This window comes from Labeo rohita, chromosome 21 (genome assembly GCF_022985175.1).
Source record: "Labeo rohita strain BAU-BD-2019 chromosome 21, IGBB_LRoh.1.0, whole genome shotgun sequence".
NCBI classification, from domain to species: Eukaryota; Metazoa; Chordata; class Actinopteri; order Cypriniformes; family Cyprinidae; genus Labeo; species Labeo rohita.
The window spans coordinates 19455394-19483178 of NC_066889.1; the positions used below are offsets into that span (position 1 = coordinate 19455394).

A 27785-nucleotide genomic window follows, 5' to 3' on the forward strand; every position below is an offset into this window, starting at 1 on the left:
GAAAATTGATGTTTACAGTTGTATTTTTGTGTTTTTCTAACTGTATTGCAGAAAAGCAATAATAATTTTACATTCTTTTGTGATTATTTATTATTATTGGTAAATATAAAGGTAGCAAGGCAATAAGACAACAAATAACCCAATGATTAGGTTATGTTTAACCCAGCAACACAGTTAACCTGACCCACTGGTTGGGTCAAATAAACAACCCAGCATTCTGGGTCAAATGGTTAAACCCAGCAATTGGGTCAAAACAACCCAACACGTGTTCTGTCCCATAGTTACCCATAGTTTTTTTTTTTTAACCCAGCACTTTTTAGAGTGTATGTTTGAATGTATCAGCTCCTCCTGAGATTACGTGCTATAAGGTAAACCAACATAATTTAAGCTCTGTTTTAGTGGATTATATTTTTATTTTGTTTTTCACTGTAAATAGTTTTTACAAAATTATTTTGGCAGCTGTGGTTGCTCTACGTTTGTCTCATCTGTCCACAGTACGTTCTCCCAGAAGGATTGTGGTTTTGTCATCACGTAAGTTTTGGCAAACTCCAGTCTTGCTTTTTTATGCAGTGGTGTCAGCAGTGGTGTCCTCCTTGGTCTCCTACCACAGTGTCCCTTTTTATTTCGATGACAACGGATAGTGCGAGCTGACACTTGTACCCTGTGTCTGCAGATCAGCTTAAATTTGTTTGGAAGATAATCAGGTTCTTTATCAACCATTCAAACAATCTTCCATCCATGTCCAGGGAGGTTAGCTACAGTGCCATGGGCTGTAAACCTCTTGATGATATTGTGCACAGTGGACACAGGAACATTAATATCTCTGTTGATGGACTTGTAGCCTTGAGATTGTCCATGTTTTTCCACAATTTTTTCTCTTAAATCCACAGACAACTCTTTACACTTCTTTCTTTTCTCCATGCTCAATGTGACACACAACACAAAGGTTGAGTCAACTTTTCCCCATTTTAACTGGTTGCAAGTGTTATTACTATATTCCCCACACCTGTTACTTGCCATAGGCGTCTAAATACAAATTACAGATGCATCACATGCTTGAAAAGCAATTATTTCTTACAATTTTTACATGGTGCCAACCATTTTCTCCAGTCTATTTTTGAGTTTTGTGTAAAATTTGATCAAGTTTGACTTCTCTTCTCTGTTCTTTTGTGTTGTTGCAGTGCAAACAAAAACAATAAGCAAAACATTTGCATTTGGAACAACTTTCTGAGAGAAGTGTAGCATTTTGTGACAGAATTGCAAGGTTGCGAATATTTTTGGCCATGACTGTATGTGTTCCTCAGAAGAAAAAAAAAGTCGTACAAGTTTGGAACGACATAAGGGTAAGTAATTAACAAATAAAACATAACTAATAAAAGAAAATCCATTTGAATTTTTATATTGGCTATTTTTACATGCACCTAAATAATCCATTTATAATCAGACTGATGACTCGGTTTGACGGAATTGCACAATAGGTTTGTTTGCCAAGAAGATGGCTCGGTTGAATTGAAAAGCCTTTATATAAAAACCTCAGTCAATCTTAATAAAATTTCAATTGGATTGAAAGGGGTGGTGTAGACCTGAAAAACAGGAACAAATTAAGCATGCATATTCCTAAAGAAGAAAATTAGTGTATGTAAACACACCTCTCGTTACTCACTTGATTGTTGACATATTGCATCAGAAAAACCCTGCTAGTGCTGTCTAACTGATTGAAAGCTTAATTATTAACCATGTAGGCAGAAACAAATAAGAGCCTTTTGTTTGTAAATGGGCTGAGGAAATCCCTCAGACTGTTTAAAATGAATTGATCAGCAAAACATACAGGGCGTAAAATAAGAGCAGTGACACAACGGGATTTTTTAGAAAAAAGCAAGGAGTATGAATCCCTCATTTTTATAGAACGCAAAAGCAAGCAGCATACATTCCAAAGTTCAAGATTCATTCAAGAGCTCTTGCTGGTTGCTGGTTTCCCTTTGCTCTTGAACATAGGCAGTCTTATCCGCCAGGACTTTTTGTATTCAACAGCTTTTTGTATGTTCTCTTTCCCTTGATCTACATAGTTTTCAGCTTTCAGTACAGTCTTTGCTATGTTGTTTGCCATTTCACCCTATGAAAAAGGGAAATACAAACTTTAAGTTATGATATTGCAAGGTACAGTAATAGTCCCATAGCACTTACCATTAATTTCATTTCAGTAAGGCACTTGTGTAAATCAAATATTCTTACTAAATGATGCACTGAAAGGTTTGTACTAAGGCATGGCACACCATTTTTTTTAAGTTAATTCACCAGCAAGCTTACAATACCTGGTTATTGACTAATATGGCTATATCCATAAACATGCTATGCAGCTCTCGAATGCTGGCCTCCAGGTAGAGAATGTCCTTATGCCGTAACTCAATCTCATTCAGTGCTTGCCCCGTGATGCAGGAGCCAGAGTTGATCTGCACACAAAGAATTATTAGTAAGGGACGCTAATGTGGAAAAGTGCATTCAGCTGTCTGTTAACATTGAAACTTACATTTGAGGTAAAGACAGCAGGGTTGCTACTTTGTAGTAAATCCTCAGTCTCCTCTTCAGTGATGACCCTGCCACCTTTAAAAAAAAAAAAAATCAAGTTTTATACTTACTTTTGATTAATTTAATACATGCTTGCTGAATAAAAGTATTAATTTCTTTTTTAAAAAATCTTACAGATCCCATAGTACTGCACGGTAGTGTAGCTATAATATAATATAATATAATATAATAACAATGGGCAGTGTTGACCAAAGATATTTGTTCTGGTGTGTTAGTTTACTCACTGATTTCCAGCTGTCTTTGTATCTGATCTTTACTCCTTGTCCGGAAAGATAGCAGTTCTTGATTGTACATATTCATTATTTCTGCAAACCTCAGTGAAAGTACTGTGTGCTACAGATAAACAAAATAAAGACAGAGAAACATGAATAAATCAAATACACTACCAGTCAAAAGTCTTTGAACAGTAAGGTTTTTAATGGGTTTTTTTTTTAAAGAAGTGTCTTCTGCTCACCAATCCTGTAATTATTTGATCCAAAATACAGCAAAAACAGTAATACTGTGAAATATATTTTACTAGTTATTACTAAATAACTGCTTTCTATTTTAATATATATAAAATGTAATTTATTCCTGTGATCAAAGCTAAATTTTCAGCATCATTACTCCAGTCTTCAGTGTCACATGCTCCTTCAGAAATCATTCTCATATGCTGATTTGCTGTTCAAGAAACATATTATTATTATCAATATTTAAAACTACGTTTTTTCAGGATTCTTTGATGAATAGAAAGATCCAAAGATCAGTATTTCTCTGAAATAAAAAGCTTTTGTAACATTATAACACATTATACCATGCCAAAGCTTGAAGTAAGAATATTTTTTTATAATTTTATAATATTTTATAATTCTTTTATTTCGCAAGGATGCTCTAAATTGATCAAAAGTGCTGTCTTCAACATATAAATAATAATAAATGTTTTTGAGCAGCAATTTAGAATATTGGAATGATTTCTGAAGGATCATGGGACTGGAGTAACGATGCTAAAAATTCTGCTTTCGAATCGCAGGAATAAATAACATTTTAAAATATATTCAAATAGAAAACAGTTATTTTAAATAGTAAAAAATTATTCCGAATTTTACTGTTTTTGCTGTACTTTGGATTAAATAAATGCAGGCTTGGTGTGCAGAAGAAACTTCTTTAAAAACATTAAAAATCTTTTGACTAGTAGTGAATATGAAGAACAATATTGAATTTATAATACAGAGTGACATCTCACCTGAGTATTCTGGATGCGGCAGTACACAGAGCTGCTGTTAGTATTCTCATATTCTGAGAATTTTCCTTCTAAATCTATATGAACAGACACAGTCATATTTTTAAATGTGAAACCAAAGATTCAGTGACAAAAAGGATGACAAAAATGTTACAATCCGTAGCGTACTGGTCAAGACAATGCACTGCTTGAAGCTGAAACCAGAGACAACAGAGTTGACTGCTTTCTTTTAAGGAGACATAAAGCTGGGTTTAGCAGAATGTTTATTGTAGAAGAGAAAATATATCTTACACATTTCCAAAAAAAAAAAAAAGAGGAAATGAATTTGCCCAAACTGACAGAAGTGAGCTTCCACTATTTGCAAGTCAAATAGCCCTCTAACGATTTCCCCTGTAAATGTTTTCATTTAACAAGTCGGCCCATCAGGAAAGTAAGCCAGTATACCTAATCACAACTTCTACACCAAAAAAAAACAAAAAACAAAACAATAATAAATATATTATTAAGTACCTTTTAGTTTAACCTTGATTGCATCGGCTGTCTGCTTAATTTCACTGCTAAACTGCTCAAGCTGCTCTCTCACATCTGTTAATAAGAATAGACACAAAAATGTTTCACAGATTAACAGAGCAAAAGTAAAATGATTTCCCACACCTTTTGAACAATAATCATTAATAGAGATTAAAAGCCTGTAAAACATTTTACATTTTCTAATATTTCATAGGTGCACTTAATGCACTTAGAAGTGTAAAGACACAAATAATGTACTCACAACTCGGTGGGTTGATTTCTGTCAAAATGGTACTATGTCTCTGCTTCACTTCTTCTACACAGAGGGAAATTTTCTCGATAAGCTGCTGAACCTCATTAACCTGTACACATTAATATGCATAATTAAAACAGTTTTCGAGTTTTTAGTTATAATGCAAAGACTAATTGGCAGTTCCACACATAAAAAGTCATGCATATTCAAACACATGTGCACACAAACAAACCTTAGGGAGGAATTCCTCTAGGAAAGCACTAGGCTCCACGGGAGCGATGGTGAGGTCATGGCAGAGCTGTTACAGTCAAAACAAATAAAAGAAAAACGGCTTTTCTGTGGTATAAAACACTCGCTTTAAATATTTTCAGCGTATCAGACTTTGTTTTTACAGAAAACTTGATATAATGCAACAATGGCTAATCATAAGGAATCCAAATACATCCAGCGATATTGCGATAGTGAAACTAAGTATACATATAAAAATTCATATTTTACATCTAAATAACATGAATTCAAGAAATAATTTGAAGTCTCACGGCTGTTAAATCGCCCAGACGGTCCTTCATTTCAGCTTCAAATTAGTTTCTCACCCGCTACAGCACGCACTGTGTGACAGAATGATTCGTTGGTAAACTAACGTGAACGAATCGTTCTTTTGAGTCGAATCTTTTTCAAAGATTCGGTTGAAATGATTCACAAAATCGGTTTGAACAATTAATTTGAAGTGTACCGAGAATTGATTCGAACTATTCAAAAGAACCGATTCGCTGAAAAAAGACTCGGACTTCACAAACCCTAACAAAGACAGATAACAAAGCCCCGCCTTATTTTACTTCCGTACATCTAGGTGCGATAAATAAACATCGTCGTTCTCGTTTTATATTATACACGCTTGCATATCAGAGCACTTCAGTTAGTAAAGTAAACATAGGTAAAAGTGTGAAAACGGCGTTGCCTCACAGTTCTTGTGCAAAGTAGAAGTTTCAGGACTGCTATATTTTTAATTTTTTCTATGTGTTTTTATTATTATTATGAATTATTTATTGTTTTAATTCTTTAAATTTAACCATAATCTTAAACATAATACCCTTTTTATAACGTTATAACCTCACTTCAGTACATGAGCCCCTATATTCGGGTTTTAAATTAATTTTTCTTGGATATCAGTTCGCAAAATCATCCAGCTTGATAAAATGTTTTTGCACAGCTTAAATAACTGGAAGTGCCTTGAATACACGTTCAAGTTTAAAATGGCTGCGTCGTCACTTACGTTACAAATGAGGCGGAAAGATTAAAAACCTAATTTAATAATTTCCGTGGGTCTAGTCTTTGGAATAAAGTCGGCTAGGTGGCGCTGTCACAAAAAAAAATAAGGTCATAGGACTGCAAGTTACAGGTAAGGAACATCTGACTGTGCACATGCGCATTAGTGTCACGTCAGTCAGATGCCGCTACCATGACAACGTGTATACACAAACACACTAGCACTACTGTGAGTGAAGAGAGCAGTTGTTTTATCCTTTTGAATACGTTTTACGTTTTAAAAAGCGTCTCCAGAATCAACATTAACAGATCAACATACTGATGAATTGAAATTATTTACCACCTATTTGAAAGCAAAAAATGTCCGTTGCTCACAAAGTTGGGACTGTGAAATCTAAACAGGTAACTTTATGTTTACGATATTATTATTACGAATGCAGATGAATAATTAATTGTGTTCTACTACTATTTAAACTTATTTACAATGATAATATGTTCATATTATTGTTATTCTGAAACACTCTATCGTTACACTCTCCTATAGCTTTCAAGCTGAATCCATCAAAATCTATGACTAAAAATCTTTCAAACTGTCATTTTAAACTTTCGGACTAGGCTTTCTCAAACCAACATATAGTTAATGACTGCTAGTTTACTAAAGAATTGCATTGCACTGATGGAAAGACCCAAAGGTTTATATTTTCTCTCAAAAATGCAGGCACCTAATGTTAACACCCAGCAAAAGGCAGCTATGGCAAAGGGTGTCAAAGCCATTGGAAAGAAGAAGGTATTTTCAAATGACTTTTTATCAAAATAGAAATGAATGTTTTGTCAGAAATCTTTCAAAAGGAGCCTATTTTGTCATGTAGGATGAAGAGGAAGGGCTAGACACAGCTGAAGGAGAGGAATGGATGCAGGGGAAGACTCTCGTGAAGCCTCCAGACCAGCTGGAGTTAACTGAGGCAGTGCGTAAACCTGGAGAGGACCTGTGGTCTGACTCTGCCTACATAATTTCACATTATAGTGGTGTTGGGATGATTATTTACACATGTTTTTATTTGTCTTTAAAAGGAGCTGAATGAAGAGATTACCAGAGTACTGACAGCAAACAATCCAAATGCTCCACAGAACGTTGTCAGATACAGTTTCAAAGTAAGAAAAAACTGTTGCATCTCTATAAATTATTGAAATGATAGTCCTTAACCTTGATGATTTAAAATCATCAGCCTAGCAAATCACTAAAAGCTGTTGTCTTTTCAGGAGGGCTGCTATAAACCAATTGTCTTTGTGGATCAAATGGCTATTCACTTTGAACTAGAAGGAAATCTTGTGCACAAGGAATCTGACGAAGGTCGGAGATTGACGGCTAAACAGGCTGAAGTTGATGATGGTGGAGGAGATGAGAGACCAGATAATGTGGTCATCAAAGCTAGCAAGAGAGAGCAGAAACTCACCAACCAGTTCAACTTCAACGAGAGAGCCTCTCAGACACTAAACAACCCTCCAAGAGTGAGAGAACCTATGGGTTAAATTTCTACACTGTGTGCATAATTATTAGGTATGTTGATAATCTGGTCATATTTTTTTACCAAGCACATTTTACCAATTCCAAACCACAACAATCTTAATAACTACTATTAATTTTGTATTTAATCATTTGTAAGTGATATATAACTGTCCGTGAAGGCTGGAAGTGAAAAACTCCTTATATTCAGGTGTGCATAATTATTAGGCATGCTTTCTTTTACAGATAAAATGAGCTAAAAAAGATATTTAACCCAAACTGAAAAGTCCAAATTATTAAATGCCCATGAGAAGAATGCAATACTAATGCATTACAAGAATTTGCAAAGTTAAGTCTTGACCGTTGGACAGCGAAATGCTTGTTGAGTCTGCATGGTCAGAAAAAACAGGTGGAGAAGAAAAGATGCATGTTAACTGCAAAAGAATTAGGAATTAAGGTGAAGAATTAGGTGTGACACCATCAGGAATCGTTTAGGAAAAAAACTGTCTTCATGTATTTCACAACACGTCAGCTTGTTATTCTTATTAAGTCAGGGGCATTTTTTAGGATTTTTTTACCAAGCAAAGTCTCTGAGAACCTGACACATTGTACTTCTGAAGACTCCAGGTAGGTTGCAGTTCTGGAAAATGGTGGCGCTGGAGACTAAACGGTTCCTGATGGTGTCACACCTAATTCTTCACCTTAATTCCTAATTCTTTTGCAGTTAACATGCATCTTTTCTTCTCCACCTGTTTTTTCTGACCATGCAGACTTTAACAAGCATTTCGCTGTCCAATGGTCAAGCCTTAATTTTGCAAATTCTTGTACTGCATTAGTATTGCATTCTTCTCATGGGCATTTAATAATTTGGACTTTTCAGTTTGGGTTAAATATCTTTTTTGGCTCATTTTATCTGTAAAAGAAAACATGCCTAATAATTATGCACACCTGAATATAAGGAGTTTTTCACTTCCAGCCTTCACAGACAGTTATATATCACTTACAAATGATTAAATACAAAATTAATAGTAGTTATTAAGATTGTTGTGGTTTGGAATTGGTAAAATGTGCTTGGTAAAAAAATATGACCAGATTATCAACATGCCTAATAATTATGCACACAGTGTAAAGTTTTATCTGCCTCCTGTTTATTGTTAAGTAGTCATTTAGATGGTTTTAACAAAATGATTTGCAAATTTCCTTTTACAAGCTTGTAATTAAATTTTCTGCATTTTAAGTTTGTGCATAACCCACTGCATTTTGCTTTTTTTTTTAATCAAAATTATGTTTTGCAGGACATAAGTTGTCAAACTGAGCCTCCTCCTCGTGCAAACTTCTCAGCTACAGCCAATCAGGTACAAAAATCTTTGCATGTGCTTGCAAATGATTTTGAGCAACATTTTTGTGCTACACCTGCGGTGCAACAACATGATTGTGAATATGGACGTATGTAATGTTAACATGCTCTGCTCTTTCTGCAGTGGGAAATCTATGACTTTTACACAGAGGAACTTCAAAGGCGTGAGAAAAGTAAAGAGAAGCATGAAGGCCAGTTTGTAAATAAGGAGGAGGACAAGAACAAGAAGAAGATGATTCAAGCTGAAATTCAGGTGGCTAGACAACAAATATGAGCTGACAGATTTTAAAGTACAGATGGTGTAACTATAAAATTATGCTTTATAGAATGATGACATATCTCAGCTAACTAAGGCGGTCAAGATCATTGAGCGTATGGTGAATCAAAATATATTTGATGACGTTGCACAAGGTATTTATAAAAAACAATTATTTTAGATAGGTATTTAAAAGTGTTTAAAAAAGAGCATGCAATTTTCTGATGTAAACGCCTTTATTTCACCTCAGATTTCATGTATTTTGATGATGCATCTGATGAATTTAGAGGAGAGAAGGGCACTCTTCTCCCACTGTGGACGTTTCAGTATGATAAAGCCAAAAGTCTGTCTGTGACTGCCCTCTGCTGGTACGCTTCACACTGTATTAAAACAAATGCAGTTATTTTCTGAGCAAAATAAATGTCACTACTTTAAGTGACGTTTGTATTTGTTTATTTCTAGGAATCACAAATACAATGATTTGTTCGCTGTTGGTCTCGGTTCACGTAAGTTTACTATTTAGCTTCTGCAAGCAATCATTTGTAAGTTAAATGACTCTGATGCTTCATCTTTCCCATTTAGATGAATTTACTCAACAGGGGGGTGGCATGGTTCTCTTTTACACCCTGAAGAACCCCAATTACCCAGAATTCATCTTTAACACGGCCTCAGGCGTAATGTGTGTAGACATTCATGAACATCTGTCCTACCTGGTGGCTGTGGGATTGTATGACGGCTGTGTTGCAGTGTACAACCTGAAGAAAAAGACCGATCAGCCCATTTATAACAGCAGAGCCAGCTCCGGCAAACACACAAGTGCTGTGATGCAGGTATAAATAAGGAGGATGTGACCAAGAAGTCAATCAAAACAATAACTGTACACTGTGCAGTGTTCGTAATAGAATACTACCATACTACTCATACTTTTATTCAGTGCTTGTAGGATGTAATTTTTGTGATGCTTGGTTGATAAAAAAGTCTTGACTGTCTTCATTACAGGTGAAGTGGCAGAAAGATGATTTGGACAGTAACCACAACTTCATCTCTGTGTCTGCTGGTGGACGAGTGGTGTCTTGGACTCTGGTAAAGGTACGGAATGAAATTTCTAAATGTTAATTCCAAAGGAAGTCATTATTGTATGAGGTTGATTGATGCCAGTCATTTGGATTTTAGCATGAACTAGTCTTCACAGACATTATCAAGCTCCCAGTCATTGACACAATTCCGGATGACCTTAAGGATGTTGTTCCTACAGGTATGTATCATCTTACCACACTAGTCAGATAGTATAACTTTTAAAGATTTAATACATTAATTCTCCATTATTAGCAGCTTTCTATATTGCACAACTGATATGAAGACAATAATGTTTATAAAAACATGCAGTGATGATGTGAGTGGGGTTTTATCTTAGTATAAAAATAGGGGCCCTCCAGCTGTGGTTACATTTACTATATAGTACAGAAAATGTAATTAAGGACACATAAATCTGCAATAGTTCAATAATAAAACAACTTTTCCTATACTTAATGCACATAATATAGAAGTAAATATTTCTTGCCACTGACCTGCAAATTGGTCCTTAGCTGGTGTTTTATCATGGGTGATATTTCACCTGCTGATATTCAGTGATAATTCAGTTTTACCATAAAAAAGAATCCTAATGACTGTTTGAGTTTTTTTTATTAACACACATCTCAAGGATGCTTCTCACCATTTCCAATTATGTTCAGATCGTTTTTTACAAATTATGCACAACAGAAAGAAACTGTCAGAACAGAAAGTTACAATGTCAAATTGCATGCATAATGTATTATCATACTCACTGAAGACATTTTCTCTATCTGTCTAGTTGGAACATCTTTGGACTTTCACAAACAAAAGGACTACAGTTTTCTTGTTGGCACGGAGCATGGAAAGATTCACAAGGTCAGTCATACACCATCGCAGGCAAGATGATCATTTGCACCAAGGCCAACCACACAAAAATCAACCAAACTTTTTTAAATACACTACCAGTCAAAAGACTTTTTGAACGTTTGTTTTTTTAAAGAAGTCTCTTCTGCTCATCAAGCCTGCACTTATTTGATCCAAAGTACAGCAAAAACAGTAACATTTTGATATGTTTTTATTATTTAAAATAATTATTTTCTATTTGAATATATTTTAAAATGTAATTTATGCCTGTGATTTCAAAGCTGATATTTTAGCATCACTACTCCCAGTCACATGGTTCTTCAGAAATCATTGTATCAATTTGTATTTGCTGCTCAAAAACATTTATTATTATTATTATGTTGAAAACAGCTGAGTAGATTTTTTTTCAGGCTTCTTTAATGAATAGACAGTCAGGAGAACAGCATTTATCAGACATAGAAATCTTTTGTAACGTTATAAATTTCTTTATTATCACTTTTGACCAAAAAAAAAAAAATACAGACTCCAAGCTTTTAAATGGTATAGTGTATAATGTTACAAAAACGTTTTATTTTAAATAAATGTTGATCTTTGGATATTTCTATTCATCAAAGAATCCAGAAATGTACTCGACTGTTTTAAATATTGATAATAATTCTAAATGTTTCTTGAACAGCAAATCAGCATATTAGAATGATTTCTGAAGGATCATGTGACACTGAGGACTGGAGTAATGATGCTGAAAATGTAGCTTTGATCACAGAAATAAATTACATTTTAAAATACATTAAAATAGAAAGTAGTAAAAATATTTTAGAAAAATGTTAGTTTTTGTTGTACTTTGAATCCAAAAAAAAAAAAAAAAACAATGCTGGCCTGGTGAGCAGAAGAGACTTCTTTAAAAAAACATTATAAAACACTTTTGCTTTAACAAATGCCCTGTGAACATCCTGCCCTCTGTCTGAAGGTCTGCAGTCTTAAGTCATCTCATTATTCTTCTGGGTTTGAATCTGGGAGTAGAAGCTTGTTGTGTTTGTGGTGTTTGTCTCCTGCTGAGCAGTCACTGTTTATATAATATCCCTGTCATCAAACAGACAGGAAGTACTCTTATTAGCTGCCTGTCTCTGCACTGCTATCACGGGAGCACGGGGCAGCATCAGCTAATAACATTCCGTCTCTGTCTATCCTTCTTTATTTATATTTTTCGCTCTGCCAGCCAGGGGTAGACTAGCGTTCAAACTATTCATTTTGACAGACCAGACCAGTTTTGTTTCTCATCTGTATGCCGCACTGTACTCCGTATGCCTTGTTTTGTTCTAAATTACAAACATCACATGCAAACCCATGTTCTTCTTTTAAATTTCACTTACATTTGACTCCAACATTTAACATCCCTCCACTTTAACACAACGCACACTCTAAAGGAGGAAATTCCATAAACTTCAATTGGTTATAAATACTATAACCTTAATAAAACAGGCATTTTCTGTGCATGAGTTCTAGAAATAAGCGTATGTGTTATGCTAATGCAACAGCCCTTAAAGCTAAACAGATGCTGCAGGATTTATTCTGTATCTTATCACTGACATTACCAGACTTGCACTGTCAGGAAGCAGATCCCCCTATCACACATTCTCACATTGCCCACCTTTAATGAGAGATTAGAGGTCACAGCATCAGGACCCGCTTTCAAATTCTTGACCTTTAGATAAAAATGCCATTTCTTTATAACATCATTTTCTATTAAAAATTGTGCACGGCTCAATTAAAGCAACTCACTATCTTTCAGAACATTATCTGATAATGCTTTCTGCTGTAATTCTGATAATAAGACCAGCTGTGCTAATGTAGAAGCCAGGGTGAAAGAGTGACAACTGCTCTGTTTTGGACATATTGTTAAAAAGTCTCAGGATGTACCAAAAATATACTGTATGGCCAATTATATCATGGTTGGCACTTGGTGGATGGTTAGAAAAAACATAAAACATTGCTAGAGAGATGCAAGTGGAATCCGAAACACAAAGAGAGTACAGCTGCCGATCACACCAGCTCTGTTGTGACAGTAAAAATCTCACAAAATGGGATAGAAGACAAAAAAGATGTTAAAACAATAATAGTTAAGTAAACTGGAAACACTAGTTTTAATATCTAAACTTAAATCTTTAGTTATAATTTTAAACTCAATGTGTTATTTGCTGTTTTCCTCTGTAATACTCATATAACTCAACCTAAAGTTTTGATGGGAGACCCCCTTTTCACTTTACTATAATAGGCAAAATGCAATAAAATGATCAGACTTTGGAGCAAAACATTCTTCGTTGTTTTAAGAGATTTGCCTTGCGTCCTCTGACAGATTGGCAAAGATGTTGGGCAGCTGTGTTGGAGGCTCATCTAATGCTAGAATGCTAGAGACATACCGCTGGGCAAAAACTGGCCCCTGTCTCCCTAAAGACTGACAGCTGATGCAGAGCTCCGTGTTCTTTAGATTCATCTCTCAGATTAAACTCAAAGCCCTTCTGTTGTGTGATGCATTGCCTGGGGAACAATGAATTCAATCCATCAAGCACTTCTCCTAAGCTACACTTCTCTTTGCAAAGAATGTTTTAAATGTCACTACTACTTCTGCAAATGTTATTCAAGTGGTTAGTTACTGTAAGCAGTATAACAAGAGCAAGAGTGCTGTGTACAAAACAGCAGTTTTGTAATGGTAATCTAATAATAGCAATGTGTTTGTGTGTTCACAGGGCTCCAAATACTATTCTAGCAAGTTCCTGGAAACATATGATGCCCACTTCATGACCGTCACTCGTGTGAGGTGGAATCCTTTCCATCCCGACGTTTTTATATCCTGCGGCTGGGACTGGATGGTTAAAATTTGGGATCAAACTATGAAGTAAGAGCGCCATTCCCTACAGCACTATGTCTACTGCAGCTTCTAAAAATAGCACCCTGTTACTTATCCTTCAGTTGGCATGGCCTGAATTTCATTTCAGAAAGTTGGAGCAGGTTGAGTCATATTTTAGACATTTAACAAAAACAATTACAATTCTCACCTACATTTTTAATAACAGAATTGATTTTTCTCTCACAAGTGGTGGAATAATTGACTGAACATTTCAATTTAGTATTCGAATATCCAAAATAACTATTACAGGTGGACTGTATCATGCTCCCATGAATTTTAATAAACTGATCATCCTTTGTAGTGTGTATTAGACGCAAAACTGTGAATAAATGTTTGTAGGAGTTTCCCAAATTATGAGTGTTATTGCAGGTATTGTGCAAATTATGCACAATACCTGCAATCTTGTGAAATTCAGGCCCTGTTTGTCTTAATTTAATTCTGCATACATTGCTCTTCCAATTAAAATAAACATAATTAGCTGTCAGTGCATTTATTTGATAACCCAATTAGGCTGTCGCTTTTCCTCAAAAAGACATCCTATAATGAATTAATCTGTCATCTTGAGTGCACATTTTGTGTATGTTAGTGGGTTAAGTGTTTTTTTTAGATGCAGTATTGCTAAACTGCCAACAGAGAGCTCTTGTGCTTTGCAACAGATCAGCAATGGATATCTGATGCCTGTTGCATGTCCAGTTTTATTGTACTGCCATAGAGCTTTCCCTTCTGAAGTAACTGTAGGATCTGATCAAGTAAATGCAGGCTTTGTTATATTTTACAGCTTTAAAAATCAGACATCAGTTACTCCGACAGCCCACATTTTAACAAAGGCTCTCTCTCTTTCTTTCTCTGCATCCCCGCATAAGATGAATTCAGAATGGGAGCACTGTAGTTTCTGTTAAAGCTTTGTTTTGTCTAAATAGAAGTTTATACAAGTAACAACACATGTCTCTCGCAGGTCTCCTGTGTTCACCTTTGAACTGAAAACTTCAGTGACAGATGTGGCCTGGGCTCCATATTCCTCCACTGTCTTTGCTGCTGTCACCACTGATGGAAAGGTAAACAGTCCAAACAGTCCTGTCTCTCATGTGTGGTATTGAACGGTCTGATTCATTCTACTGAACAGTTTTGTTTGTAAGGTTCATGTACCTGAATGATTCATAAAAACAAAGCCCTTCTTTTTTTTACGCATTCTTTTTTTAAAGTAGCTTCTTCAACAGAAGTAATGCTGCAAACGCTCCCCACACACAGGAAACAGAATGGTCAGTTCATATATGGGAATTATTTGAACGCCCCTTCACTAGCCTCACTAACACCTGCCCAACAGCAACCTACTTCACCAAGAGGTCTGGAGTTGCTGCTCAGGGCTGCATTAAACCCACTAAATGTTAAGACACAGCGCACTTATTGTCTGACAATTGCACATGTGAGTTTTACACAAGGGATATTCACACACACGCCCCCTTATGAGGAATGTAATAATTGCTAATGAAACACAGTAGCAGCCAGACTGTGGGATGTCTTTCCAACAGCGCTCGACTGCACCTGTAAGCTGCAACACATACACACAAACACACTCACTCCTGTGGCCCTTCGTTAGCAATTAGTCTCAAATCACACAGCTGGTCTCAAGCTCTTGTCTGAGGCTGCTTCGGGCATCACCTGTCAGTCTCACAGTCTTGATCAGTTTAAACTGCCGTGCCGAGGCGGCTGTTGCTGTTATTTGCTAACACCATAACTCAGATGGGCTAAATTACACCTGCCCTCTACAGGAAGCCCATTACAGCGTGATGCAATAAAGACCACACTCTGTTCCCCAGCAAAATCAAATAGCCTGATGTCAAAGGTATACTGTCGGCAACTGCTGAGAATGTAGTTTCCTTTTAAAGTAACAGTTTCAATGTGGTGTTTTTATCTAATAAAATAAAATAATATGGTAAGACACTTATTTGCAATATCAAGCAGCAAAACGAGCTGTTTTGTACAGATAAAAAATAGCTGGACGTGGATGAGACTGGAAACCAGACCCATAAAATTTACAAATGGCTACACCTGCTTTTATGGGAAAAATAAGGTGGACATAAATATAATACAAATTATATAATGTTATATATAATGTCAATATATAATATAATGTTTTTGAATTTTGAGGATTTTTTGGTAATACATGTCACAAGTATTCAACCCCTATTCAACGCTGCTAAGTTACTTATTTGTAGAGTGTGGTATAAAATTGTGTTTAAACACAATTAAGACTTCGGAAATTATAACAAAACTGAAATAGCTTAAGCTGTTTGTGACCCTGGTCCACAAAACCAGTCTTAAGTAGCACAGCTATATTTTTAGCAATAGCCAAAAATACATTGTGTGGGTCAAAATTATCGATTTTTCTTTTATGTCAAAAATCATTAGGATATAAAGTAAAGATCATGTTCCATGAAGATATTTTGTACATTTCCTACCGTAAATATGTCAAAACTGAAGTTTTGGTTAGTAATATGCATTGATAAGACCTTCATTTGGACAACTTTAATGGCAATTTTCTCAATATTTTGATTTTTCTTTTTTTTTTTTCTTTTTTTCAGATTCCAGTTGTATCTCGGCCAAATATTGTCCTTTGCTAACAAACCACACATCAAAAGAAAGCTTTCAGATGATGTATAAAAATTAAAAAATAATTACCATTAAATTAAATAAATAATTAAATATGTGACCCTGGTTTTGTGGTCCAGGTTCACATATTTACATTTACAGTAGCCCATGCATGTGCTAAAGTTAAGTAGTAAATATAGCCAAGTCAAGAGAGCTTTCACAGAAGCTATAGAGAACATTTTCAAAAAACTAGAAATTCCTAGACACATAGCTGGCAGCCTTATTTGTAAGTTTAAAATGTGATCAGAAAACCAGAAAACCTCTGAGTGCACTGAAGAAGCAGCACAATATCAATATAAAGACTTTTTGGCAGTAAAATTACCTGATGAAAGGGAAAAACATTTCATGCAGTATAAGAAGAACATTAGACAAACATAGCTTTCATATTGAGACATCTTGCTGAATGCCTCTCTTGACCAAGGAGAACATAAAAGGCCAACTTGAGAAGACCTGTGGAGTTTGTTTTATGGAAGAATGTTTAATGGAGTGATGTGACCAAACTGGAAATTTTTGACTCATGATGTATCAGCACTATGTCTGGTGCAAAAAAGACAGTAGAACACCATCTTCATGGTCAAACGTGGATGTGGACCAGTTTTGTTACGGGGCTGTTTTGCTGTTGCAGGAAGTGGAAATCTTGACTGTATTAAGGTCATCATGGATTCTTTGAAGTATCAGGCCATTTTAGCAAAGATGAGGACGCCTTTAGTGCAGAGACACTTGATGCTCAATGGACTTTCCTGCATCCCAAAGTATACATCCAAAACTACTTAAGTTTTGTTTGCTCGTACAATGTTTTTGAGTGACCCATTCCATCCTCAGATTTGAATCTCATTGAAAATATTTGGTAGAACTTGAAGAGAGCAGTAGCAACGTGAAAACCAACGGTTATTTGGAAGCTTTTTCATGTGAAGAATGGGCTAAGATTGCAGTAGAGAGATGACAGAAGCTTCTAAGCACTTACAGGCAGTGTTTAGTGGAGGTTACATAGAAAAAACATCTAAAAAAACAGCTCAAACTCACACCTGCTTGGAAGTTTCTACTAATCCTGAAGACCTTGATTAGTTGGATCAGGTGTGTTTGCTTAGGGTTGGAGCTAAACTGTGCAGAGCTCTGGCCCTCCAAGAATTGAGTTTGAGACCAGTGGTTTAGAGCCGGTTTACTCTGGAAGAAATAGGTCTTGTATTTCAGGGAGGTAGAAAAAATTTTATTGCAACTACATACATGTATGTATCAGTCAGGTTCTGACAGAAACTGCCACTGCTACTGCAGTATTGCAATAAAGTATTGCAATAAAAAATGCAGAAATGCACACCATACAGAATAATAGATATCAGTCCTCCCATGAAAAATAATGAGCGTGTCTCTTGTTAAAAATAAACAAATAAATAATCATTTGTAAAAGGACAAAGAGAAAAGAAGAGGAAGCCCTTGTTTTGTGCTTCTTTCTTTATCTCAGTAGTCGGGACACACTGTGTGATTTGATGTTTGCCAGTATCGCACTAGTATTGGAATGGGTCCAAATCTCTGCTGCCAGTCGCCTGCCTCAGCCACTTCCAAATTCACTGCAGCCAAATCTACAAAAATAAACATTGCTGACATATCTCCAAACAACAGAACACAGACCAAACTGCATGATTGCAAATCTTTAAAGGGGCTTTCTTCCATCAAGCTATTAGCTCTAAAGATGTTGTGTTAGATTTGGTGTTACTCCTGCATTTACAGATGGCATCATTAGTCCTGACGTAGTGCGTGTTCTCTGCATCGCTGCGTCAGCTGCCCAGAATATCATCGGTCTGTTAAGATAGATTCACACTTACTGACTAATTATGAGCCATGCTGCTTGACAAATATTTACTAATGAGAATCCAACCCTGTATCCTGTGTCCCCCATCTCTCGTCTCTGTCTTTCATCTGCCAGAGGAGAGAGTATGCTTAGGTGGGCAGCATGATACATGAATGACAATGAGGATGATGGGAATAATCACCCTTCCCTCACTCACTCCCTCACTCCTCTCTCTGTATCATTTGGATTTTCTTTTTACTGAATGTAGCAGAAGATGAAATACTGTCATCTACAGATTGCATCTGTCGCACAGGACAGTCATCTTGTCCTAATCTGTATTTCTGACAGATACACACATTTCAAACTTTTCACAAACAGCAAATATACAGTACTTCACATGTATTACAAATATTAATTAAAATATATAAATATATATATATTTAAATTATCTAAATAATTTTTTACAATGTATAATTTGACATATAATTTAAATAATATATAACATTAATAGATTTTAATTATTTATACTACCCCTCTATACATACTACCGCACAAATAATACGATCCTTTACAGCAGATGGTCTGCATTCTTACACCTCCACAGTCACTTGTATTCTTGTGCTCATACATATGAATATATTAAAATACAAGCGCACACAAACTCAAATGCATCTTAGGCTTACTCGAAGCCAAAGCAAAAGAATACATTATAGAGGTGCTAATGTCTGCTTCACAATGAAAACATCAAATCAGAAACTCACGCAACATAGATTAATGCTGAGACTAAAACTGTCTGCTCCTTTTCTCTCTCAGGTTCATGTGTTCGACCTCAACATCAACAAATATGAGGCTCTTTGCCAGCAAAAAGTGGTGTCCAAAAAGACCAGGCTCTTGCACATCGAATTCAACCCTGTCCATCCTATCATCATCGTGGGCGATGACCGCGGCCATGTCACCAGCCTCAAGCTCTCTCCCAACCTCCGCAAGAAACCTAAGGTAAGACATGCACTTGTGTTATGTATAGGCCTCCAATGAAACCACATGCATAATCGATCAGTGCTGTTTCAATCACTACTGTGGTACATACTTCATGTGCTGTATTGCTGTATCTGCATCTTTGTGACGGTTTCAGACATGCATTTACGGCACACGCAGAAGCCACAGCAGTTTAAAGAAAAATCATTTGGTATCAGAGTTATTGAACATCTCAATTTACTGACATTAGACAAGAGTGTTTTGGAATCACAGTAACGCAGTATATTGAACAGAAATTCAAATATCATTCGTTTGCTACTGTGGGACAACTGCTTTCTGAACAAACCGATACAATTCGAGTACTCAATTAAAAAAAAAAATGTGTCGAGTAACCGTCAAAATACCGGAAATGACGCATTCCATGGACGAAAATCCATGAAACACATTAGTAGACCATTTTCCAAGTCTGGTTAATATATTAAGCCTATTTAAAAATCATAGTAAAGCATTATGCTATTGTTAATTAACAAATGCTATGATTAATTTACATAAATATATGCAATGCTGGTATAATATATGTGCTTTAATTATTTACATGTGTGTAGGTTATGTACTTGCATGTCAGAGCGGCTCTTTTCACAGTAAATGCTGCTCCATATAAACTGTTCTCATTTACTTGTGTAGACCGTCTCAAACTCCATCTCTGCATATTGTTGTGAGTTTGGATTTATTATAACGTTCATCTGGGAATGCAACGTGCACCATTTTCTCAGATTTGTAAGGTAAATCATTTATAAACCTATGCAAAAACAGGAGAATACATCAGTATCTTTCTTAATATGCTAACTGTACATTGCGATTTTGAAATAAAAGCTCAAACCTTAACTCTGAGTTTGCACATTTTGATGTCCGCATATTCCAGAAATTACAGTGTCTGTAGCATTTCTGTCGTAAATAAATAATATAGATTACCCGGACATTAGAATTAAATGTTATTTAGTCAATACCAAACAAGGATTACATCACACAGTATAGAAAAATCGTCAGGCCGTTGGCACCCTCTGCAGTCATTTGGTATAACCCAGCAAACATCAGATGTCAATATAACGTCAAGTTGACGTTGGACCCCAGCGTCGGACAGGTTTAGAATTTTGGTTGAGAATGAAAATCAGGTTGATGTCAGTTTGGATTTTGGTTACAAAACCTAAAAACAACAAATATCAACGTCAGCTTACGTCGGTATTGGACATCAAATTAACGTTGACCATAGACGTTGAATTGACATTGAATTTTGGTCACCTCACATCGCAATCGAATGTTTTATGTTGCGTGCCTCTACTCTATTGTAACTCTATTGTTTATAATACATGATGTATTTTAACAGTGTGATTATTTTAATAATGTGACTACTGCTTTTGATACTTTTTTTGAACTAATTATTATTTCCTTATTGCTATAATTTATGTATTTTAAATCATTTAAAGGCTATTGTTTGCTTAGGTCTATTTGTATTACTACAAAAAAATTCATTATACTAATCCGATTACTCGTCAGAATAATCAACCGATTACTCAATTACCAAAATAATCGTTAATGACAGCTTTAATACCAATGCAGAAATAAAAATGATCTAAAGGTCTTTGAAGTTTTGTAGCGATTCCAGAGTAATTGTCAATAAATCTCTTCAGAAATTAATCATCAGGTGTATTATTGGTGACAATCGATCACACTTTACAATTTTAGCTGATCATGTTGAATCAGAGGTTTTGAATGTACACTTCCAGTTGTCTCTGCACATCAATCTAGGATGAAAGAGAAAGAATATCAGCAACCACGAAATTATACATTTCAACTGTAAAGTTTGGAGGTTTGGGGGCTAACGTGCTATTGTTTCCATTCTGCATCGAGAGAAACCAACCCACTGCGTTGAGCCCTCAGCTTACAGTCAGATACTATAACAATGGCAGCACATAATTAAAATCTCTTGGCCTCACAGACAAGCTGCTGTCTGTCACAGCTCGACTTGTGAAATGTTTAATTTGTTGTTTGGAGATCTCAGTCAGTGCGAGCCCTCGGCGTTGATGTGTTTTGTTGGTGACAGTCATTATATTTGATTGGCTGAAACGGTTCATTCTAATGACACACAGTGTCACAGGTTGGGTTGCTATGTCCACTAATGCTTTTGATTAGCAAGAAGCTGTATTATTGCTGCCATGGCTGTACTTACCTTAAACAAGGAGAAAGAACTCCTGAGTGCAATGTCTAATATGACTGATGAGAGTCAGCAGTGCAACACATTCACTGTCTCCTCGAGTCATTAATCACCAGCTTTCCACAGCCTAATGTCATTATTGCCTCTGAAAGAGCACACTTACTCCCCTGATGCAGTGGCTTATCTTAGATAAATTAATTTAAAACTGACCTAACTTTCTCAAGAGGATGATTTGCACCGTATATTAGTTTATTTAAAGCTTTAAATTTGGAAATGAAAAACTACACACTTCCACACTTCACCTTCATATAAATCTAACATTTAAAATTAGCATCACAAAATAGAGGAAACAAAAACTACTTTTATAATACAAACCTTTATGAAGGACTGCGATGATATTGATTATTTGGATAAAGCACCTGACCTTTGCAGGATTCCAACTGTGCTAATGTGAGAATAGGTCAATGCTGGCTGAAGCCAGACATGTATACCTGTCTACAAGCTATATGTTAAAGCAATGTCTGTGGGACCCATGGTGTGGCGTCTAAGACGCCGACTAAAAACAGCATTTTCTAAACTCAATAGAAATGGTCAGCTGTTTTCCAGGTTAGGAAACTACACCAACACACACGTCTCACCTCCCTGAGCCTTCAGAATGCTTTCTCCTTCCACCATGTCTCTCTCTGCCTGTGACTCATCAATCACAGTATCCATATTAATCCTGTAGCTAGCTCTCTTTTTACAGACTGTTTTATATTCACTGCATGAATAGTTGGGTCAGTATTCATTCCCGAGCCCTCAGTTTGCCATCTCGGCTGCTGATTTATTTTCTAATCTACTTCGTTCCACAACAGTCTCAACAGTCAGCAACTTCGCAGAAAAAAAAAATGCTGTTTTAAAGTAACAGGGTCACTGAATAAACTCTAATTGCACAACACTGACCACAATTACAAGAAACATTAGACGTCTTCTTGGCAGGGGAGCCACTTAACAGCAGTAAAATCATCCTCTTCACGTACATAAAAACTCTCTGCTGATTCACAATCATCTGCTTCACATGCCGCAGTCATTAGAAAATGAGACTCTGCATAACTTCAGAATGCTGTTCTGTATCAGGAATATTCAATGTACAGTTGAGGAGAAACGTTTATACACACCTTGCAGAATCTGCAAAATGTTAACTATTTTGCCAAAATAAGAGGGTTCATACAAAATGCATTTCATTTTTTATTTAGTATTGACCTAAATAGGATATTTCACATAAAAGATGTTTATAGTCCACAAAAGAAAATAGTTGAATTTATAAAAATGACCCCGTTCAAAAGTTTACATACACTTGATTCTTAATACTGTGTTGTTACCTGAATGATCCACAGCTGTGTTTTTTTGTTTAGTGATAGTTGTTTGTGAGTCCCTTGTTTGTCCTGAACAGGTAAACTGCCCACTGTTCTTCAGAAAAATCCTTCAGGTCCCACAAATTCTTTGGTTTTCCAGCATTTATATTATTTAATGTTTTTGTATTTGAACCTTTTCAAACAGTGACTATGATTTTGAGATCATCTTTTCACACTGAGGACAACTGAGGGACTCATACGCAGCTATTACAAAAGCTTCCAAAACAAACGCTTACTGATGCTCTAGAACAGGGGTGGCGAACATCGGTCCTGGAGAGCCGCAGGACTGCATAGTTTTGCTTCAACCCTAATCAAACGCACCAGAACAAGCTAATTAAGGTCTGAAGGGTTACTAGAAAGCAACAGGCAGGTGAGTTTTAATTAGGGTTGGAGCTGAACTCTGCAGGGCTGCGGCTCTCCAGGACCGGAGTTCTCCACCCCTGCTCTAGAAGGAAAAATGATGCATTAAGAGACGGGGGTGAAAACTTGTGAACAGAAATTAAGATCCGTACATTTTTGTTATTTTGCCTAAATATCTTTTTTTTTTTTTCATTTAGTACTGCCCTTCAGAAGCTACAGAAGATACTTACATGTTTCCCAGAGGACAAAATAAGTTCAATTTATTCTGATCCTCAAATTTAAACTTAATGTATCAGGTTTCCTTCTGAAGGATAAGGATAAGAGTGGAGATTTTTCAAGCGAATGAGGTCAATGAAGATGTCTGAAGGTCTTTTTTTTGTTGCTTATATTTTCTTCTGTTGAAGTGACAGAAACTAGACAAAGACTAGCATGAAGACTATTTCTCTAGAGCAAAAAAGACATTTTACTGAGGAAAACCAACATCAGAAATGTTTAAATCTCTTTGATTGACACTTCTCACTCTCCCAAATGTTTTTCCCTAACGGCTCTCTCTGGTTAGGATTTGATGGATTCTATGAATAGCTATAACCTTGAGCTACTTATTAAAGCTCATTGAAGATTTTTCCTTTCCACTGCAGCTCGGTGGATCTGAACATTAGCATTCTGCTGAGCAAATTCAGCAGATGTTCTCAGAGTGATTACCAAACTCATAATTGCTTAAAAATTCACCGAATGATTGACAGGAACTGGAGAGTGTTTAATTAGTGGAAGTGAATATTTCTGCCGAGAAGTTCATCTGGTCTTTGGTTTTAGTTCATTACGACCCTGGCATGGTCAGTAACCATAGTGATCTTTGATTATTCTCCCCTGAGGAAGCAATGTGTCACTGTAATCGTATCAGACAAATGTCATGCGAGATTAGAGCGAGTCTCTGACGGTTTTGTTCCGCCACGGCACACAGAGGAAATAACGCCTTGCTAACACCTCTCTCATTACCTCCGCCGGTTGAGATAGAAACGTTTAAATGGGAGCTTCACACTGAGAAGTGTTTGTGATTGTTAGTGGCACCCCTGGGTCAGTCCTCTCACTAGCACCAGCTGACTCATCTCGTCCTCTTCATTTCTCTCTTTGGCTCCGCAGGAGAAGAAGGGTCAGGAAATGCCGAAGGGGCCGGAGGTGGAAATAGCAAAGATGGAGCAACTGTTGAGCTCGCTGAGATAGCCTGGGAACAACCCGCAGAACTGAGGCACAGTAAGACCAAAACGACTGCAGATACTACCAATTGTAGTCAATACACCCCTGCTAAAATTGCAGGATTTTTGAGATGTAAAAAATTAATTCAGGTTAACTCATGTCAGATCTTTTTCCACATTTAATGTACTATTGTAACATCGTTTTATACACATTTTGGACTATGTGGGGTGCCATTTATTTCAATGATGTGAAATGGTTGCACTCTGTGAGCTACACAACTCGGAAAATAAAACACTGTTACGATGACCACAGCTACTGGAAGAACTTAAAGATGGCGATGGATATAAGCGTAGGCTTAAACCAAATGCCGTACCATTGATTTTTCCCCACAAGGAGTCTAAACACCCCCGGATATTGAGTGAAATCCTCGCTGAGAAACTCCTTCAGTGGCCACGACGTCATGCCAAGCGTCTGCATGTTTACATCCTGCTAGGATGGCATCTAACGTTTCTTGTCTTTGCCGTTTGTAAGCTCTTTCAGTAGCTGTGGTCTACTAAGTCTCAAAGGCATCAGGGCTAAAGTGGAGAGAATAAAGATGTGGGAAGTTTTATTCGTCCACAGATATTTCAATTCTTGCGTACTCTTCTTATCGCTAGGAAAGCAGTGAAGATTTACATTGCATCTCCTGAAAATTACAATCAAAAGCCGCAGGTGGCATCGTATCAGTATTTTATTTTCTGAGGTGTGCTGTGGTAAAAATAGCAAGGTAGCGCCAGTAGGTCACAGAGTGCAACTTCATTGAAATAATAGTCCAAAATTTGCATAAAACGATGCAGATTTCTTAATGTAAGTCTTTCATGGGTTTTCTACTACGTATTTCAGTAAGAGACATAATTTGTTATATTAAGCCATACAACCTGTAATACCAGGGGTTGCCTTTAATACAGCAGCCAGTGTTTTGAATTAGAGTGTATCACCTTAGCACATCTTAATTTATCCATTTTTTTTCACTCTTTCGTGCAAAAGGCTCCAGACTGATCAAATTGTAGGGGAATCTCCCGATTACAGCACTCTTCACGTCATTTCACAGTTTTTTTTTTTTTTATCCGAGTAAAGCCATAGAACCTGCAAAACTGCGCATTGCATCACATTGTTTTCTTCTTCTGAGGTAAATCCTGGCTTATTCCTCTCAGCTCATCTACTTCCAGAAACATAAAATAGCAGAGATGAACTTGATGAATATGCGTTTATCTAGATGTCCGTACGTCTCATGTAGATGTTTAAAACTTGAAAAGCAGAGCTGCTCGTGGGCGCGATTACATTAGAAATAATACGTTTAGACCAGAAAAACTGGAGCTTGCGTTTGTATCATATGGATTACTTTATCAGAGAATATTTGAAGAGTTAAGATGCAAAACCAGCTAAAAGCCATCTCAGTCAAAATTGAGATAATGATACTGAGTGAATGCTCCTGACACACAGTATATGTCCATCAAATACTTTTACTTCAAACTCGCTAAATTCCAGCCTCAGCCCAATCAGAATTACCAGGACTTATATAGAAACCTATGCTAAGTACCCAGAAAGAAATGCTAATTTTAAAGAAATACATCAGAGGGATTTAGAGGCTTTCGCATCTGAACTCTTTGTTTTCGACGTGACATTATTCAAGTGTCCTATACAAATGTTTCTCATGTCTTTCAGGCAGGTATTCTCTGAGATTCAGGTTGTTTTATTTATGTGTCTGTGAAGAGAGGTGACAGAGACGGCAAAGAGCGCACCCTGTTTATTTTCTTTACAAAAGCACATTGTTTTGTTGTTATTATGACTTTACACAAATAAAAGTAGACTTTGTTTCAAACGATATAACGTGATATTTTAGCTCGTGGAAGGTGTCTCTCACATTATCCCACAGCAACATTATAATAGTGTAAAATAGTGTACAATGTTTTATTCATTTGACATATTTAATATTAGGGGCATCCAAGTTATTTGACATTGTTGAACATTTTTTTAAAAATTAACACAAAGTCTTAACATTTTAGAGGAGGCCTGCAGGTTTTGTACCAAAATGGTCTGGTATTTGGCACTATGACTATGTCTATCTTGACTACTGCCCCAGTCTCAGCAGAAGAGCAGCAGAATACAGAATATTTTCGTCACTTACAACAAGCGATCAGTACTTGTCAGATATTCCTGCAGCTCCTTTAATGTTACTCTTTTGGCAGCCTCTTTGATAACTTTTCATCTTGTTTTCTTATCTATTTTTGACAGGTGCCCTATTCTTTGCAGTGTCATTGTGGCGCCCCATTGTCTCCACTTGCTGATGATTGCCTTCACGGTATTCCATGGCACATCTAATTCTTGGAATTACTTTTGTACTGTTTGGTATCTCATTACCCCGCACATTTTTTGTAAGCAGGCTGCGGCTTCAGCAATAAGATGCAACCAAGAGGATGCAATGAAAATCCAACAGAAACAGCTGTTTTTTTATTATTATTCAGGGTTAATCAGATCCCTTAAAGAGATAGTTCACCAAAAAATAAATTCTGTCATTAATTGCTCACCCTCATGTCGTTCCAAACCCATAAGACCTTTGTTCATCTTCGGAAAACAAATTAAGATATTTTTGATGAAATCTTATTGCTTTCTGACCCTGCATATACAGTAATGCAACTATCCTGTTCAAGACCTAAAAAGGTAGTAAGGACATCATTAAAACAGTCTTGTAGCTTCATAAAATTAAGGTTGAACCACTAATGTCACATGCACTATTTTATCAATGTCCTTACTACCTTTCTGAGCCTTGAACTGGTTAGATGTATTGCTGTATATGCAAGGTTAGAAACCCTTCGAATTTCATCAAAAATATCTTAATTTGTTTCAAAGATAAACAACGGTCTTATGGGATTGAAACGACATGAGGGTGAGTAATTAATGACAGAATTTTCATTTTTGGGTGAACTACTCATTTAAATAATGACTGGAGGATTATAATTTTATAATAATAAGTTTGTATATGATTGGCTGATTTCAAACAGTAACAAAAGTTCCTGTTTGTTTTTTTAACATGATTTTGTTCAGTTCAATATTACAGTAAAATTGGAAAAAGATTTACCATTATTTTACATGGATAATTTTTTTTTTACATCTCAAAAAGCTGCATTTGTGTTTATATATATATATATATATATATATATAAAATGTATATATATATACAGAGAGAGAGAGAGAGAAAAATGTCTTACAGCCATAACTTTACAAGATAATGTTAAAAAAGACCAAGATTTTTATGGATGTTTCAATGTATTTATTAAACGTTCATAATCTTTAGCTACCATTTAATTTTCTCTTATATTCTCAAGAAAAGATGCTAGCATATTATTAGTGTACCAATCCCTCTGGCCCACCGCACAAGCAAACAACCACGATAAAACATGCA

The 27785-nt window shown here is 36.1% G+C and overlaps 2 protein-coding genes across 2 annotated transcripts; one reads left to right on the plus strand and one right to left on the minus strand.

The window, feature by feature from the left end:
- Positions 1–404: 404 nt before the first annotated feature.
- stx2a (syntaxin 2a) lies at positions 405–5228 on the minus strand. Its single transcript, XM_051092356.1, has 9 exons — positions 5108–5228; positions 4801–4866; positions 4578–4677; positions 4316–4390; positions 3809–3882; positions 2811–2919; positions 2528–2601; positions 2313–2450; positions 405–2113 (listed from the first exon to the last, which is right to left on the minus strand). The coding sequence occupies exons 1-9, from the start codon at positions 5135–5137 to the stop codon at positions 1949–1951; spliced, it is 831 nt and encodes a 276-aa protein (XP_050948313.1). The 5' UTR covers positions 5138–5228; the 3' UTR covers positions 405–1948.
- Positions 5229–6005: 777 nt separating this feature from the next.
- On the plus strand, positions 6006–27191 carry LOC127153058 (dynein axonemal intermediate chain 1). The gene is made up of 19 exons (XM_051094029.1): positions 6006–6236; positions 6553–6621; positions 6704–6799; positions 6906–6986; positions 7095–7343; positions 8634–8693; positions 8820–8948; positions 9022–9106; positions 9202–9319; positions 9414–9457; positions 9534–9781; positions 9951–10040; positions 10125–10206; positions 10804–10880; positions 13613–13761; positions 14729–14828; positions 19022–19204; positions 24290–24400; positions 26618–27191. The coding sequence occupies exons 1-18, from the start codon at positions 6195–6197 to the stop codon at positions 24368–24370; spliced, it is 1983 nt and encodes a 660-aa protein (XP_050949986.1). The 5' UTR covers positions 6006–6194; the 3' UTR covers positions 24371–24400; positions 26618–27191.
- Positions 27192–27785: the final 594 nt, after the last annotated feature.

Coding starts and splice junctions, on each gene's coding strand:
- LOC127153058 (XM_051094029.1), top strand. CDS start 6,195: ATGTCCGTTGCTCACAAAGTTGGGACTGTGAAATCTAAACAG. Junction 6,237..6,552: donor GGACTGTGAAATCTAAACAG/GTAACTTTATGT, acceptor TCAAAAATGCAG/GCACCTAATGTTAACACCCA. Junction 13,762..14,728: donor ATTTGGGATCAAACTATGAA/GTAAGAGCGCCA, acceptor TGTCTCTCGCAG/GTCTCCTGTGTTCACCTTTG.
- stx2a (XM_051092356.1), bottom strand. CDS start 5,137: ATGAAGGACCGTCTGGGCGATTTAACAGCC. Junction 4,391..4,577: donor AGAAATCAACCCACCGAGTT/GTGAGTACATTA, acceptor TCTTATTAACAG/ATGTGAGAGAGCAGCTTGAG. Junction 2,920..3,808: donor GCCGCATCCAGAATACTCAG/GTGAGATGTCAC, acceptor GTTTATCTGTAG/CACACAGTACTTTCACTGAG.